Source organism: Juglans microcarpa x Juglans regia, chromosome 7S (genome assembly GCF_004785595.1).
Source record: "Juglans microcarpa x Juglans regia isolate MS1-56 chromosome 7S, Jm3101_v1.0, whole genome shotgun sequence".
Classification (NCBI taxonomy): domain Eukaryota; kingdom Viridiplantae; phylum Streptophyta; class Magnoliopsida; order Fagales; family Juglandaceae; genus Juglans; species Juglans microcarpa x Juglans regia.
Window position 1 is genome coordinate 1,448,580 of NC_054607.1, and position 18,618 is coordinate 1,467,197.

At 34.1% G+C, this 18,618-nt stretch overlaps 1 protein-coding gene across 1 annotated transcript; it reads left to right on the forward strand.

Moving 5' to 3' along the window:
* Positions 1-1,791: 1,791 nt before the first annotated feature.
* LOC121241312 (NAD-dependent malic enzyme 62 kDa isoform, mitochondrial-like) lies at positions 1,792-15,387 on the forward strand. The gene is made up of 19 exons (XM_041139032.1): positions 1,792-2,171; positions 2,717-2,813; positions 3,662-3,780; positions 4,351-4,518; positions 4,621-4,749; positions 5,623-5,683; positions 6,021-6,124; positions 6,233-6,316; positions 7,013-7,119; positions 8,337-8,448; positions 9,767-9,880; positions 10,483-10,548; positions 11,340-11,412; positions 11,514-11,600; positions 14,220-14,274; positions 14,353-14,424; positions 14,705-14,767; positions 14,877-14,991; positions 15,071-15,387. The coding sequence occupies exons 1-19, from the start codon at positions 1,980-1,982 to the stop codon at positions 15,143-15,145; spliced, it is 1,893 nt and encodes a 630-aa protein (XP_040994966.1). The 5' UTR covers positions 1,792-1,979; the 3' UTR covers positions 15,146-15,387.
* The last annotated feature ends 3,231 nt before the right edge of the window (positions 15,388-18,618 follow it).

Below are 18,618 nucleotides of genomic sequence, written 5' to 3' on the forward strand. Positions count from 1 at the left end.
AATTTTTTCTTAAATTTTAGTTAAAAAGGACACTCTCTATAATTTTATCTTAAATTTTACTCATTTTTAAAAAACCTTATGCATCTCATTCCCTATCATCTCTCTATTCTATTAAAATAATATTTTTCTATTCTTTCTTTATTATTTTTTTCTCTCACTTACATTTACAAACTTAACTACTTAATATTTTTTTCTTATGTTTTGAACTATTACTATAGTGAATATTTTAAACAAAAAATTAAATTATTTTTCTATGGGTATGATAATATTTTTAAAATTATTTTTTTATATTTTAGTAATTATTTAAATTATTTTTAAAATTATTATTTAAAACTATAATAAATATGAGTATAAGAGAAATTATAGTTGATTGGAAGAAAAATTTATTTTATTTATTAGAATAAAATATTAATAAAAGATTATTTAGGGGATGAATAATAATTCCCTATATTTAGAAAACTATTGTTCATCTCCTAAATCAAAATCTTAAAATAGGGAATGGGATGGGATGGAGTTTTTGAGCTTTTTCCTAAATTCTTTCCTATAATTTAAGGATAATAGTGATATAAGGCATGAAATGAGAATGTTCTTAGTACATTGCTTATAATGTGATCCATTATAAATTAAAAATAAAAATATCAATCAGTTATTAGCATAGTTAATGTGAAAAGTCTTCACATTAGAAACTATTTATCATGTTTTAGGCCTATTATTTAATATTACATTAAAAAAATATTAAAAACGTGATAATAAAAAAGATAGTAGATTTTTTCGACATTCAAATCTGCTCTAAAGTCTCACTTTGAAATCTCACCCCAGGACGTCTCCCATCAATTCATATGTCATTAAAATTATTAATTTTTAATGATATAATATTTTAAAATAAAACGGAATACGGCGCATCTATATTTTAAAGAGTAGCGTTAGACCTACTAACAATTTTACGTTATCAAGTGGCAGTCAGTATTTTTTTATTTTAATTTTACTTTTAAATTTTAAAGTCGTCATCATTTTTAATGACTGACGTATCAGCTCGTATAATTATATAAGTAAAATTATAAATATAAATAATACGGTACAATTGCAATATGTCTAGAATTACAAGTTTCAAAATCACTTACACAGACAAAATAAAATCATATAAGATTTATACGTTATGGGATTTATTATAGTCACAAAAAGATTATATAAAGATAAATTTAAAAATTAATATAATTTTATAAGATCTGTTAGATTTAATTTATATTAAAATAATTTTATAATATGATATATCATATCACGTATAAATTTATAAATTTATTTTTATATAATATTTTTTTAATAGAGTATTTCTCATTATTATGTTTCGCCCATCTCTTTCGTATCATACGTCACAAAATCTAAATGCGTCCGAACGGATGGACCAGTGTGGGCTGATGAATGACCCAATACCATGAATGGCAAAGGAAATAGAATTTAAATAATTTTTAAATTTAAAATATAAATTTAGTAAGAGTCTGCTAGACGATCATTGAGGACTGCGTTTGTTCTTTGATTCAGTCGAGTTAATTTAATTTTAAATTAAATTTAATATCTAAATATTTAATTTTTAAATTATTAAATTCATCTTAATTTAAAATTTTTTTATATATAAAATTCATAATTTTTTTTTAATTTAAAATATCTTTACTCGTAAAATACATATTTTTTTTAAAATTTTTATAAAAAATATTAAATTTATTTTAATATTTAAACACACTTTAAATTTAATTTAAATAAATTTTAATACTTTCTCTACAATTCAACTTACCGCTGTTCATAAACAAAGGTCAACAATCAACATCCCGCAGAAAGCATTTCCTAACAGAGAATATTTCCCTTCAAACTGAACTCCTCCCTTCAGCTCTGTCTCTTGCCATTTCACGTTCTGCTTCTTCTTCTACTGTCTCGACGAAGGCTCGAGCCACTGAATCTTTAAAAGCAATCTTAGGAATCCAATAATGTCTAACTTTTCCAATCAGATCAGAGCGTCCTCCGCCCTGATCACTCGCCTGAAACGTCTGAGAGAATTTCAATTTTGTAGTAATCCCGTGCTTATGCGCTCCAGATCCTTCACTACAACCGAGGGCCACCGTCCCACCATCGTCCACAAGCGCAGCCTCGACATTCTCCACGATCCTTGGTTCAATAAAGTATATATATACTACGCTTAACTCTCCGTCTTTCTTCTTTTATTTTCTCTTCATCCTGTACTTCTTATTCCTGATTCTTCGTAGTTCCGGAAATAACCGCGTTTGATTTTGCCACTTTGAAATTAAGAAGTGCTTTTATTATCTTTATTTGTTTAGTTTCTACCTCAATGTTGTTGTTTGAGGGTGTTTCAGTGCGTAAGTTTTCTTTTTTCTTTTTCCTTAGACAATGATGTTGGAGTGAATGTGTTTTTATTTTTATTTTCTAATTATCAGTTCATTGAACTTGATTTCGGCTCTGGTAAGTGAGTTTGATCTTATATGCACTTTTCTAGTTTTTACATTGCTCTGGTTTTTAAGTTACAGCTATTGAGTTTTGCTATATACAAGTGCCGCGGGGTCAGAGAAGTCTTGAAAAAAATGAAAATCGAATATTTTTTATGCTAGACGTGACAGGATTCCAAGTCAGCAATGTATCTGGTGTGACAAACTCGCAAGTAGAAGTTTTCTACGGCAATTGATGCTTCTTAAATTTGTTTTTCAATTAGGGAACGGCTTTTTCCTTTACCGAACGGGATCGTCTTGATCTTCGAGGACTCCTACCTCCAAATGTTATGTCTACTGAGCAGCAAATTGAACGCTTCAGTAAGTCTTTATTTTTATTTTTTTTTGCCCAGGGCTCTGGCTCTCAAACTCATTTTTGTCTATACCTTGGTAGAATTTATCTGCCAATTCCTGCTGACCAAGAGCCTTTGTGGGCAGGGAACAGAAGTAATTGTTTTTGGTTCTCTTTTTTTGTGGGAGTTTTTGATTTCTTGAATCGCTGTATTCCTCAAGTTACTTGAAGCCAATTACAATCGATCACAAGGTTCTTTAGAAAACAATTAGGTGTTGATAGAGGTATATCGTTCAAGGTGTGTTGGATATGTAGCTAATCGGAGAAAGTGCTGGCCACATACGCCTAATAACCCCTTAAATGACTAGTCAATTTGAAACTTCCATATAATCACTTAGAAAGCCTAGTTTCACCTAGTAAGTAGCCAATGTGAGATTTAGTGCTCATGACTTGAATCATGTGAATTTCTTTTCTCAATGTGGGACTGAGGTGTTACTAAATCTCCTTCTTAAATTCATGATGATTTCATCAAAGTCATAGCAATAGAGTGCTTTAGAATCGCATGGCTGGCCTCACTGAGTTGTTCTAATAACAGATATAACAATCTAGGGAAAGCGCTAGCCATATCAATGTTATAACCTCAAAAAGGCTGGTAAATATTTTAGAATCACTTATAAACCCAGTTTCACTTAACAAGTAGCCAATGTATGCCTTAGCACTCATGACTACTCTTTTAAATTACACTATGTGAGTCATTCCATTTCCCACAGGTTCAGAATGCTTCAATAAAGTTAAAGATCTTCAAATAAACTTTTTATATCCATGTTTTTATTCTTTTCTTTTACCAATACTACTGGTAATATTTGTTAATGAACAGTCGTTGACCTGAAAAGGCTTGAAGTAAATGCAAGAGATGGACCATCTGAGCCAAATGCACTGGCAAAATGGCGGATACTTAACCGTTTGCATGATAGAAATGAGACTATGTACTACAAGGTGGGTTGAAAATTTTATTCCTTTATATATAGTCTACTTTGGCTCTCATTTATCATTCCAAATTAGTATTTCCCTCTTTGCTTAAGTGATTACCTGAACTAATTGCTAAATTTACTGTGAGGAGTTCATTTAACATCTTGCAATTTTTAGGTCTTTTCAATCAGGTTTGCAAGTCAGCATTGGTTGCGTCTCTCTCATATTTTTTTTCAATTACAAAACTTTATGAATGATCTCTTTTTCTGTGACTGTGTAACCCTTCCCCCCATATTGTCCTTCTCATGAATGTTGAAAAGGCTGAACTCGAATTTCAGTTCATGAAGAGATTACTCATCACCATCATAACACTGCCATCCATTGCCAGTCTTCTTTGTATGAGTATATCAGTCTTCATGACTACTCAATTTCATCTGCATTTGATATCCACATATATTCTTGCACACTTTCAACCAATATCAATTTATATTATTATTTTATTCATGCCAGTTGGTCATTGAAATCATTCTATACAGATAAGCTTATGGATCTCATCTTTGACAATTCAAACCATAACATCATTTCTGAAATCTACAGGTCTTAATAGCCAATATTGAGGAATATGCTCCTATAGTTTATACTCCAACTGTAGGTCAAGTTTGCCAGAATTACAGTGGTTTATTTCGAAGGCCAAGGGGAATGTATTTCAGCGCAGCGGATCGTGGAGAAATGATGTCTATGGTTTATAACTGGCCAGCCGATCAGGTCTTTCTGTTAATGATACGAGCAACTAGGATTTTATTTTTTTCCTTTTATCTTCTTAGTCTGCTGATAATTTTTTCAAGTATTAAAAACCTTTATTTGCAGGTTGATATGATTGTTGTCACAGATGGAAGCAGAATACTGGGTCTTGGAGACCTTGGGGTTCAGGGAATTGGAATTGCAATTGGTAAGCTGGATCTATATGTTGCTGCTGCAGGGATAAACCCTCAAAGGGTACTTCTTTCTTTATGCATCATATTTTTCTGTTTCAATTTTTTCATTCATTTATAGGAATATACACATGGAAACAACAAAAAATGTTTTACTTACTTAAACATGATTGTTAAGGATGTTGTCAAATATGCATAAATAAACCTCTTCAAGTTGCATGAATAGAAAGTAAATGTATTTTAAGTTAGTCTTATCCTCTTTGTAATACGGTTTGACAAACCTGCTCTGCTGCCGAATGGTTAAAGATGACTCCTACCTAGTGAAAATAATTTAAGTTTGGTTAGAAGCACTCGTAGCTTGAGGTCCTCATCTAATTTCAAAATTTTTTAATGGTGTTGCAGTTGATTTGTGGCTGTGCATGCTTGTGTGTGTGTGTGTGTGAGAGAGAGAGAGAGAGAGAGAGAGCAGCAGCAGCAGCAGTCGGTAAATTGCTGTGTCAAGGAAGGTGTTCCAGCCTAGAAAAAAAGGTGTTTCAGTGACATCACTAAGGTGTAAATTTAAATAATGAACTTTTATGTCCAGATACTTGAATCTGATGTGCAGTATTGAAGTTAAGTATTTGGTATAATCTGTGATAATTTCTGATAAGCTGTGTGATGGTTCTATTTATCTTCAGCAGAGTTCCTAGTTGATTGTGTACAGCTGGATCACAGTACTTAAATTCCTTACAATCAGTAATAAAAATGTTTTCATTATTGTTCAGTGCTGAGATCATTTTCTATTTTCACTCGATACATAATGTGTTTTTCACTATACATTCTTGACCTCTATTCTCCTTTTGATTCTTTAATGATCAACTCAACTCAACTAAGCATGAAGCCCAAGTAATTGATTTGTTACTTATTAATTTTTTCCTTTTTTGTATTCCATCAATAGGTACTTCCTGTGATGATTGATGTTGGAACTAATAATGAGAAGCTGCTAAAAGACCCCTTGTGTAAGTCTTTTTCATCCATTTGTGGTGATGATATTGTAGTTGCGCCATATATTTTTTCCCCCATAAAAGCAGTTGTTCACCATCAACCATGCTAACTTTAAGTTAGTTCAAGAAAAGAGACTTGCTAGCCATGTTTCTTAAAAAAATGCATGCCCCCATTTTTTAAGAAAAAAACGATTTTTAATCATGGTTATGTCTATTTACCCTGCTTTGTATTGCATATTAACTGCACTTGCATCTATAAATTCACCTGCATCGCCCCTCCCCTCTTTTCTGATCATCATCATGAATGCATGAGTCCCTTCTAATAGATGATCAATTTATCCTTTATTTCCAGATTTGGGTCTTCAAGAACATCGTCTTGATGGTGATGAGTATGTTGCTGTCATCGATGAATTCATGAATGCAGTTTTTACTCGTTGGCCAAATGTGATTGTGCAGGTAAGTATTGAATATGCTTACTTAATGCAACTAGACTGCATGCATGATGACACTAAAAAAAAATGCAAAACAAAGAGATAGAGAGTAAGAAAACTTGGGTATGTGCAGTTTGAAGATTTTCAAAGCAAGTGGGCCTTTAAGTTGTTGCAGCGTTATAGATGTACCTACAGAATGTTTAATGATGATGTCCAGGTAATTGAATTTCTTGTTTGCCTTAATTATCTTATTATTTTCTTCACAGTAATATTCATCTACATAATTTAATCTTGTCTCATGAATTATCTTACTATTTTCTTCACTGTAATATTCATCTACATAATTTAATCTTGCCTCAGTCTTTCATGATAATTTGACAGCAATTTTTAGCTTACTATTTTAAGCTTTGAGGATAAGCATATTTTAAATTTAGAGTACCATGTATCCATGAAACCTTTTTTTTATAGGTGATAGTATGTATTCACGAAACTTATTGCCAACACTCCCAAATGGTCTGAGTGTCGCTATAATTAAGATGGTAACCTCCAGTCTTTAACTGATCATATACGTCATGAAGATAATTCTTGATTCAGTATTATCATATGGATCTTTTATTCTAGAAACACCTTTTGGGACTTGCAATACATCTTGTGTCAATTGTCATCGAGTTCTGCCAAATTGATTCTTTTTCTTTCACTGTTTATTTATTTATTTTATACTTGCAATACCCTTTTTGTGGATATGTATTGTATTGTATTATTTCAATCATTAAAAGTATATGTTTTTAAAAAATTTCCTAATTTAAAGATCTTAGATCTAGTACGCAGTTGATGCCAATTTTTTATTTGATTTCAACATTTGGGAATTTAACTGGCTGTTACTAGCATGCTTTAATGTCAATTCACCTTACAGGGAACAGCGGGAGTTGCAATTGCTGGACTTTTAGGAGCTGTTAGAGCACAAGGAAGGCCAATGATAGACTTTCCAAAGCAAAAGATTGTTGTTGCTGGTGCTGGAAGGTTAGGCGTTTCTTTTATATGGAGGAGAAGATTTTTTTTTTGTTTTGTTTGAATGAGAAGAAAATTTGCAATGGAACATAACCCCAATAATTAATGTTCACCCTGGAAGTCAGACTGCTCTTTACATTTCAAAGTCTCCGCTCTTCGAAGAATTACATTCAGATAAAAGGAAGCAAATTATTATCACCTTTTAATAAAGGAGGTTAGTTTTATTCACATAAAAAAAGTTCAGGCTTTATGATAATGTAGACTGGCCAATAACGGCATGCACAACGCATGCATGTGTGGATGTTAAAATGGAGCACGATATAGGAAAGGGGTATATCAGCAATGCAAGTTGGAAGAAACTGGGCTGAGATGCTTGGCAATGTTTCTCCTGCTTTGCAGGTTTTGTTGAATATATTTTGTCTGTATTGCTTTCAGGGATTCCTTTCATTTGAATACTTGCTCTATACTTAGGTTTATCCTTTTATCAATAAGATTTTCATTTGTTAAAAAAGTGACTCAGATGTTTAATTGTCTCTAATGAAGTCTACATACCGTAATAGAAAGTCTCTGCACTATGCTTGGTCATGGTGTCAGAAAGACCTGATGAGGCCAAATCATTGAGGGTATAGGGAACTACATGATGGCTAGTGACATAAATGAATGAATAGCTCTAAATTGAGAGTGGGTTGTTGGCTAATGAGATGTGGGAGGGGATGATTGGGGTGAGTTTTCGTCAATAAAATTTATCTCGGTTTTGCTTGGCACTTTTGTTTTGCATAGCAGTTACTGCAAGTTTAGCGCATACATGGTCACAGCTAGTAAAAGCATATCCATACTTGTTTCCTCTAGCCATCAAATGAATTTTCAGTCCTTGGCCTTGCTACAGAATCAATATTGGGTCTCCTTTTCTGTCAAAAAGCTGTGGATTCCAGGTTTTGTTTCTTGATGGTTTAAACCATCTTATTTAACAATGTCCCTTCATTATTATGGTTCAGGATTTTAATTTATTGTGGGACTGTTTCCTTTCCTGCCCCCCATACCCATCTATCATATTGCAACCTGCCGATCATGTGGCTGGGAGGCTTTTTCGTTACGCTTGTGCTTCTTCAGCATATAATTCATCTGCAAAAAATCTTATGTTTTGTATGATCAAGAGTAAAGGTCCTGCATGATTAGCCCAAAATATCAAACTTTGAAGGTTTCTTTGCTTAACCTTTTTACCATTGCAGTGCAGGGATAGGGGTTCTTAACTCCGCATGGAAAACAATGGCAAGGATGTTAGGAAATAATGAATCTGCTTTTGAGAGTGCTCTGAGTCAGTTCTGGGTAGTTGATGCCAAGGTCAGTAGTCACACCCAAATTTTGCAGTCAGTTACTGTGCTATGAGTTGATGAGTCCAATCTCGATGACTGATACAGTTACATAGAGCAATGACAATGACCTGGTCAATTTGGATACACATACCATCTGCAACTGATAGGTTTGCACTGAACAGGACTGCAGGGCCCTAACAAATATTGATAATTTATAAATAATGGCTAATTATTGTGTCACTTTTATATTCTTGAGAACCCGAGTCTAGCAAAATAATGATATTTTATGATTTCCATCAACTGTTGCAATTTATGGCATTTATTTTTTCTGAAGATGACCAAGAATGATATAAAGTAAACAATGTGAAAACTGAATTGGTGTTCCAGATTGAATATAGATCATGCCTACAGGTAAAGTCTAAAACTTTCCCTCTTGCTCGTGCTTCCTATTGTCATCCATGGATCATTTAAATGGGTGGAAATGCGAAACTAAAACCCAAGACACTAATGGATTGATTCTCTTTGTTCAATGATATGTTAAATTAGTTTTTACTTGTTTTTCTTTCTGGATTTATCTTGACTTGCCTACTCGTTTGTGCATGCATCGGTCTTTCATATGGATCACGCAAATTATTATTTTCTTAAGCAGACAATCCCCTGGTTGCAGTGCCAGTCCATCTTAGAACTTAATTTAAATATCAGACCAATTAAGTTGTTTCATCTTAGCCACTTAATCTTCAAGATTCTTAAATGTAGTGCCAATATGCTGGGTGAAAGTCATTGGCTAATAGCATGTGTACTAAAAGCAGTGTATACTGGTTGTACCACCAGTGATCTGGCATTGCCATAATTCTAACACTGGATTAATTTATAAATTGGGAACCATTGTTGTATCAAAGAGTATGATGTATGTATTTCTTTCACTTTCTTCTAGTGGTAGTACATGTTAGTCCTAGTGGCTAGCAATTATATTTGTTCATAGTCAATGATGTCAACCATATTACATTATGAAAGTCCCCTCCTAGCAGAATCTGTTTTGTTGTATCCCCTACTTGTTAGTTACATAATATGAATTTTGTAGGTATCAATGTATCATACAGTGATGTTTGTAATGTCGAGAGTTTGTTCTCGGAAAGCCGGTGCCAATTAAAAAAAAATGTCAGGCTTTATTCTGTAGCCCTATATATGGTGGCTATGAGGTCTTCTTTCTTGTAATGTTGGTTTCTATGCTAATGCTGGATGTAGTTTTCTACAATATCTTGTCATGTACCCACATCGCACATTGAAGGAATTTTTTCCTCATGGAGTGGGTATGATTCTTAAATGTGTTGTTTTGTAATGTTTAGGGCCTGATCACAGAGGAGCGTGAATATATTGATCCAGATGCACTTCCATTTGCAAGAAGGGCCAAAGAAGTTAACCGCCAGGGCTTAAGAGAAGGCGCAAGTCTTGTTGAAGTGGTACGTGAAATTTTCACTTATTTTGGGTATTTGCATCATTGTAGATGTTATTTGAAACTCTGTACAATTTCCATTTTTCTTTTAGTGTATTGTTTCTATGTTAGATAATTGAAAATCCGTAAAGGCAACTCGGTTTGAACCAAGCTTTCCCATATGTACTTAATGTTCATATGGTTGGTATATTTCCTTACAAAAACCAAGTTTTCGTGGTCATGAGTTTCTGTAACTAGCCAACGGGAAAGTAGTAATACAGAAGCTCCTTTTTGTTTTTACATAATTTGTTTTTTTATCTATTTTAAGCTACTTATAACCAAATGAAAGGATTGGAGAGGGTATAACAATGAAATTGTGTGCTGTACAAGTTTAGTTGAATTAAAAAATATGTGGTTAGTATTTTAAGATGATACACTTACAATCCAAAACTGTTGCCATTCATCAATTAAATAAAGTTTGCTGTTGATACTATGGATGTACATGTAATTAAAGGAAGACGAGATTTTTATGAATTTGAACTATAGTCTGATTGTGGATAGTTGAAATTGTCTGGTTTATCATTCTTTTCTGCAGTACTTATCACCTCTTGGGTTATCTTTGCTAATCAGGTTCGGGAAGTGAAGCCTGATGTGCTTCTTGGATTATCTGCAGTTGGGAGCTTGTTCTCAAAAGAGGTACCCAGCAAGGATTCATATGGTTTGTTAGTGAAGTTCTTGGTCCTGCTTTTACTTTTGATCCAACAATATTTGAAGGCTATTAAACAACTTAAAAAAAAATATCCAAATGCTAAAAGCTGAATGAGGATCAACAGGTCTATGAATAAATAATCCAACTACTTAAAATTAATCTTCCTTAAACAATTTAAAAACTGCCAACAATCGATTTTATACAAAAAAATATTTATCAAAGAAAACAATTGGTACCACGGTTGCTAAGCATAAATTCAGTTGCCGTTGCAGTTTCAAAAACAAGCTGTAATACTTATTTAAAAACTCCATAGTTAACATGTTTGATCAGAAAAAAGATTTTGTTAATTTACTTGATTAAAGTTAGTGCCTTTAGGGTGATTGGTGTATAATAATTTTTCAATTTAAGAGAGGTAGGTCTCTAATTAAAAGCAGGTGGGGAGTATGGTTTTCTCAAACCCAGAGAGGCTGCATCATTATTTTTTCTTATTACTTCTTATGATGCAATTCACAAAATGAAGCTTTTTGTGTAAAAGGTGACCATGCATGTCTCCCACAGAGAGCTTAGGCACATGATAGTGTAAGCAGTGTCAAAAGGCAAATGCTAAGTTCACAAGGATACTATCTCTCTCTATGGAATTGTAGCTTGTCAAGTATTTCTGTTATTTGCATGTATAGAAATGGAATTTTTGACATGCAAGGACCTTATCTAATTTGACTGAGTACTCTGCCAGCTGGTTTTTTCTTGCAAAATTGATATGATGCAGTTACAATTCTAGGTATTAGATGCCCTTAGAGGTTCAACATCGACAAGACCAGCCATCTTTGCAATGTCAAACCCAACAAAAAATGGTATAGATTTTTCATGTTGCCTCCTTGTGGTAGATAAAATTGTGGTAAATCAACTTTTTTTTACAACTTTGACCTTCACTTCTTTATCTTCCTTTTTTCAGCTGAATGCACCCCCGAAGAAGCATTTTCCATTGTGGGCGACAATATTATATTTGCAAGTGGAAGCCCCTTCAAAGATGTGGATCTTGGTATGTATTAAGACCATTAGGTTGACTGTATCCCACATACAGGCAATTAATGTAGTCTAGTTTCAAGGTCCCTTCATGAGGTTCAAATTGTTAAAACAGTGAGTTTGCATGTGTAGTAAGTAGAAGTGCAGCAACTGTCTCAAATGCATGGCCTAGTGTTTTAGAACATGTTAGTATAATGCACTGATTGTTACTTGTGGAACTTTTAAATCCCCTTGTCGATTCTTAGATGTAGGAAGTGTATATATGCCTTCCCTGCCGAATTTGATAAGAGTTTATAATGGAAAGTCTCTTCAAATTATGTTTATATGATATCACATCCGTAAGTATTTCTGATCTGGCCCATTAGTCTTGTGAACGGGATGTACAAGATTCAAATTATGTTTAAAGTGGGGTCTAGGGATGTGAGGGATTATCGCCCCATTAGTCTTGTGAGCGGCATGTACAAGATTCTATCCAAAGTGTTAGCAAATAAACTAAGCTCGGTGGTGGAAAAACTAATCTCGAAGCCGCAAAATGCGTTTGTCAAAGGTAGACAAATTCTTGACTCGGTTCTTATCGCAAATGAAGTATTGGATGGTCGATTAAAGTCTAGAGAGTCTGGCCTACTTTGCAAGTTAGACATGGAGAAAGCTTATGATCATGTTAACTGGAAGTTCCTTCTTTATTTACTTGGAAGATGTGGTTTTGGGGGGGAAATGGCAGAAATGGGTAGAATTTTGTATCTCTTCAGCTCGTTTCTCTATCTTGGTAAATGGCTCTCCAGTGGGTTTCTTCAACTCCTCTTGTGGCCTGAGACAGGGAGATCCGCTCTCTCGTCTATTTTTCTTATTTGTCATGGAAGTTCTCAACAAGATGATTGAGGGGCTGGTGGATGGTGGGTTACTCCATGGTTTTTCGGTGGGGAATGGCGATCTTAACATTTCTCACTTGTTATTTGCTGATGACATGCTTATCTTTTGTGGTGCACACCTCGGTCAAGTCCAAGACTTGAGGGCACTACTCTTTTGTTTTGTTGTTGTGTCAGGGTTGAGTATTAACCTCGCTAAGTCGGAAATAGTGCCAGTGAGGGCCGCCCCCGATGTGGAGATTTTGGCTACTACCTTGGGATGCAAGATATCTTCGTTTTCTATGAAGTATATTGGCTTGCCGTTGGGTGCCTCTTTTAAATCTGAAAGGATTTGGAATGATGTAGTCGAAAGGGTGGAGCGCAGATTGGCTGCTTGGAAGAGGCTTTACTTGTCTAAAAGTGGTAGGTTGACTTTGATTAAAATCACTCTTTCTAACTTACCCACCTATTTCTTGTCTTTGTTCTCGCTTCCCACAAAGGTGACTAACCGCATTGAGAAGCTACAAAGGGATTTCTTATGAAGTGGATTGGGGGAAGAGTTCAAATTCCACCTGGCTAATTGGACTACAGTTTGTACCCCAATATCTGGGGGAGGTTTGAGGATTCGCCACTTGCTGAAATTCAATTAAGCTCTTTTGGGTAAGTGGTTGTGGAGTTATCAAAATAAAAAGGAGGCCTTTTGGAGGTTAGTTATAGATTCTCAGTTTGGGGAAGTTTGGGGAGGATGGTGCTCGAATGAGGTACGAGGCACTTATGGAGTGGGTTTGTGGAAAAACATTAGGAGCCTCTGGGGGACCTTCCGAGAACATGAACATTTTGTTGTAGGCGATGGTTCACGTGTCCCTTTTTGGTTTGATATATGGTGTGGTAACCACTGTCTACGAGATACCTTCCCTGCCATCTTTGCGTTTGCAAGAGTAAAGGAGGCATCGATTGCCGATCTTCATTCTACAGTAAATGGCACCCCTCAATGGAATATTGACTTCATTAGGGCAGCCCATGATTGGGAGTTGGAGTCTATTACGGAGTTCTTTGCGGCATTATATTCTGCAAGTATTCCAGGGGCTCTGGAGACAAGTTGCATTGGAATCATTCTAAGAAAGGTACCTTCTCGGTCAGTTCTTATTATCAAAAGCTCACGAACTCCGGTTTGTCTATGTTCCCTTAGAAGAGCATATGAAAGACGAAAGCTCATTCAAAAGAAGTTTTCTTTGTCTGGACAGCGTCTTTGGACAAGATTCTCACCATAGATAATTTGAGGAAACGACGAGTCATTGTCCTAGATTGGTGTTGTATGTGTAAGAAGCATGGAGAGTCTGTTGATCATCTGCTTTTACACTGCGAGGTGGCTAAGGCCAAATGGGATGATTTCTTCTCAAGAGTCGGATTGTCTTGGGTTATGTCTTAGAGATTGGTGGATTTCCTCGCAAGCTGGACAGGACTACACGAAGATTATTAGGTAGCGGCAATTTGGAGATTGATACCAATATGCGTGTGTTGGTGCATTTGGAGAGAGAGAAATGCTAGATGTTTTGATGATCAAGAGAGAACAATGGACGAGCTTAAAGTTTTCTTTTTTAAGACATTGTTCCTATGGGCGGGGGCTATAGTTTGTAACGGATGTAGTGTCCATGATCTTCTTCTTTCTATTGTATCCTCTAGCTAGGCGTGTTTTCATGTATACTTCCTCTGTACCTGGGCTTTGCCTATTTCTATGAATATATTATCTTTGATTACCTATCAAAAAAAAGTATTTCTGAATTCCACAGGAAATGATCATATTGGCCACTGCAACCAGGGAAACAACATGTACCTCTTTCCAGGGTTAGTTTTATTAAAGCAAAATCAATCTGAGCTTCACTAATATGATTTTTAATATCATCAACTTGTCTGTTGATGCAGCATCGGACTCGGTACTCTTCTATCTGGCTCCAGGATCATTTCCGATGGCATGTTACAGGCTGCAGCAGAGTGGTACTTATCACATCTCCTTTCTGAATTGATTTCAGTTACATACCTCCAAAAAGCTGTCCATATCCCTCCCTGCATGTAATCCCCCAAATTTTATTTAAGAAAATGAAAAAATAATTCGTCGTCAGGTAATCTATTTTTGGATTTTATGATCAACAAGAACTTGCAATCTTATACATATAGAGCCAAAATTATTCGATTGTGTAGACTGTGTTCCCCAGTGCGTGATAATCTGCTTTACTGACTGACACTGGTTATTCTCTAAATCAATTGCAATCTACAGCCTAGCTGCATATATGACTGAAGAGGAGGTTCTCAATGGGATTATATACCCTTCAATATCTAGGTGCATTATTGAGCCTGTTCCTTTCATTTTTTATTTTATTTTTATTGGAGTTTGGCAGCTTTTATTTCTAGTCCTTGTGCATATTTGCTGACCTCACTGATATTTCCAGCATACGGGATATTACGAAGGAGGTAGCTGCAGCTGTGATAAAGGAAGCTATAGAAGAAGATCTAGCAGAAGGATACCGTGACATGGATGCCCGAGAACTGCGGAAACTTAGTCAGGTATAGCTCCGAACAGAAGAATTTGGACGTTTTCATAGTTTTATAACTATAATCTAATCTAACTGCAAGTGATTTGCAGGAAGAGATTATAGATTTTGTGAAGAATAACATGTGGAGTCCACACTACCCGACATTGGTTTACAAGAACGATTAAACCCCGCCGCATCCCCCATTACCATGATGCAAGAACAGAATAACATATTTGAAGGGCTTATTTTGGAGCTAAGCTTTAAAGCAAATGGCAATATGCTCTTTATCTATGTAGGATGTGTGCAAGTAGGTTTTTAATAGCTTTGTCAAAAGCAAAAATGAGCCAAATTTTCCGATCGAATACTTAGTAAAAATCTCCACAACTTAGTTTCTTCAAATAAATTATAAGAGTATACCGATTCAGAAGATGATGCTCTCAAGTCTCAAATTTCATTTGAGGTGGATAGTATTCATGCAAAATATGGGGATTGAATAGTGCATTTGTTACTATTTGATTACTTAGTACTCATAAATTTTGCATTTATCAGATAGGGAATTTGAAGGGGAAAGAAAAGATAATTTCCCTGTTATGCAACATATAGGCCCAATGAACCTAATGGGGTGGGATGGATTTAACAATAACAATAAGAAAATTTTGATATTGCTTAAACTGTAAAAAATAAAATTAATTGTGATAATGGCTGATGTATGAGTAAAGAAATTATATTCTTTTTTATTGGCACCGGGTGTTCAAGAACTTAGTCTCGACTAATCTTGGGGTTGCATAGGTCCTTGGTAAAGAGTTTTCTATAAGTGCAATTCGATTAATTCAAGTGGAAGTATTCCCAATTTGATAGTCCTTAGAAATTGTTTGCACTCAAGAAAATTTAAACCTTGAACTTGGAATGAGCATATATAATTCCCATGATTATATAGTTTACTCATACTTTCAAGATAAGTTCTATTTCTAACTTAAGATTTTTTACAGTATTTAATTAATATTTTGGTTACTATTTTTACGAAAAAATGTAAAAAGTTAAATAGGATTATGAATCATTGACAAATAAAATTCAATGTTTTTTTGGTTACGTGTATCTTTTATCATTTTTTATATAACTTGTGAATTTGAAGAATATGAAAAAGACACGATGAATATATTTTACAATAAAAATAGTTTGGCAATCTAACGTACTATGTCGAGTGTCTTTTCCCCTTTTACACCCTCCAGTTAAATTGCGACACGTAATAGTCTTATGGAAGTTATTGTGGGTGTGAGTCAAACATTTGCTTTCCCTTTCTCTTCTCTCTCTTCCTGTCCTCCCTCTTCGTTCTTCTCCCCTAAAACTCTCCCTCTTTTCTCCTCTCTTCGAATCCAGTATTGTCTCCATCTCTCATCTCCAATATTGTCGAAAACCTATGTAATGGACCTCTTTATCTTTTACAAGAATTGATGTAATTCGAAGACATCACCCTCTAGAATTCTCCAAGAACTAGAGAAAGAGAGAGAGAGAGATAGAAATCAATTGTGACTTGAATACCTAAGTTGGCCTCTTTTCCAACCCACGGCTCCTTTTATGGACGAATCAGTGTAACTACAAGAATCTTATAGCAATTCTAATTGTTCATGAATTAAACGATATAGCAAAAAAGACAACGTCTTATTTAAATCGAGTCCTACTTAAACAACAATAACCCAATCTGTTAACTCCATCCTAACTATCATTTAAAGTAAAACGATGACGTATTGAGCTCAAATGCTATTCCTCTCAGAACATTGCTTTCAGAACAACGAACTCCATTGCTTCAACTTACTCGATCCCAGATCTCGTGTCCTATAATAGGCCCTTACAACCTCTCTCTCCTCTTCATTCGTCCTGTCGTCTGAAACGTCTCCCCCTTCTGTCAAACCCATCCCATATTCGTCGAACCCATCCCATCTTTAAAACTACTCGAACCTGGATCTACTCGTATATATGATATATTGTATGGGTTTGTATTGTGTTTGTATTATTTAGCATATATGTAAAGCTTGGTTTGTATTGAATAATTTTATGGTACTAATGGGAAAAATTGGTAGATATGACATTTTTGTAGGACAATGGAGAGCGAGTTGGTTCCGGTTGTGTTTGATTTTTTTTTTTTTTTTTGGTCTATATTGGTCCATCTTGCACAAATGGATGCAAAATCATACTTTTTACAGTGGCCTAAGAGATTATTTGGATGTCAAAGCTGTACAGAATTTGGAAAGTGACTGAGGGAGAGCGATTGAGTGGCGAGACGTTCGAAGTAAAGAGAGTATCTTAGTTAGAGAGAGAATATTTTAGGCTAAGTTTAGATTTAGAAATACTCTCGATTCATTTTATCTTATCTTATTTTATCATTATAATTTTTACATAAAATATAATAAACAAATTAAACTTTTTTAAATTCTAAATAGAGTAATACTACATATAGTCGTGGAATGCATAAGTGTCGTGCAGTCCCTTTGAAAAATAGTGAATCTATTATTAAAAAATTAATTTTCTTTTCATGTGGATTCCATATTTATTCATTTTTTTTAAAGTAATTGTACGACACTTGCACATTTACGACTGCAACTATCATTTCTTTTTTTATATTATTGGAATTTCTACATGTCTTAGGACAAGTTTGAGGAGTGTAATGAGATGTGAATTTTGTACATAGTAGTAAGATAGTTTGTGAATAGTAATGAGATAATTTGTGTAATGTTTTATGGGATTTTGGAAAATAAAAGAAAAACAGTTGAATAAAAAATATTATAAAGTTAAAATATTATTATAATATAATTTTTTAATATAATTTTTGTTTTGGTATTGGAAGAAATTGAATTATTTTTTATTTTTTGTTAGAAAATTTGAAAAAATTGTAATGATTAGTTTGAAAGTATTTGTTTTTTAGTAATGTTTGAGAAGAAAATTGGATGAAATGAGATGAAATAATATAAACATTTTGATATAGAAGCTTTTTTTCAAATAAGCTGGCCTCTTTTTTTTTACAATCATTCTCATCTCATATTATCATTATAAATTTCTTAAATTTTTATACAAAATAAAATAAATAATTCATATTTTTCAAATATTAAAATAAAAATAATATTAAAAACATATATTTTAATAATATTTTATTCAAATTTTAATTTTTATCCTAACTTATTCAAAAAACAAACGAGTGAGCGTAAAACTTCGCACCCATCCGCACCTAAACTTGAGATTTGAAAGTTTAAAATATTATTATTATTTTAAGATTTAAAAAAGTTAAATTGGTATTTAAAAAAATTAAATTATTTATTATATTTTATATAAAAATTTAAAAAAATTATAATGATAAGATAAAATAAAAAATCTCGTTTGGTCTTTCCCAAACCTGCCCAAGCCAAGAAAGAAAAAAAAAAAAAAATCAATTTTCGAATAGGAAATTTCTAGAAGAGAGAGACAAATCTCAGCCGCCAATCCCACAATATTGTAGACAATTCAATCCTTATTAGACAGGGCAGCAGGCAAGTCGTTCCCATTTCTGAAGGATTCAAAATTTCAAAACGCGTCCGTTGCCCGTTGGCATAAAAACGCCAGCCAAACTATGGTGGGCCCCACCCAAACGCAACGGTGCGCTCCACCGCCTTCATCATTTTTTTTTCTT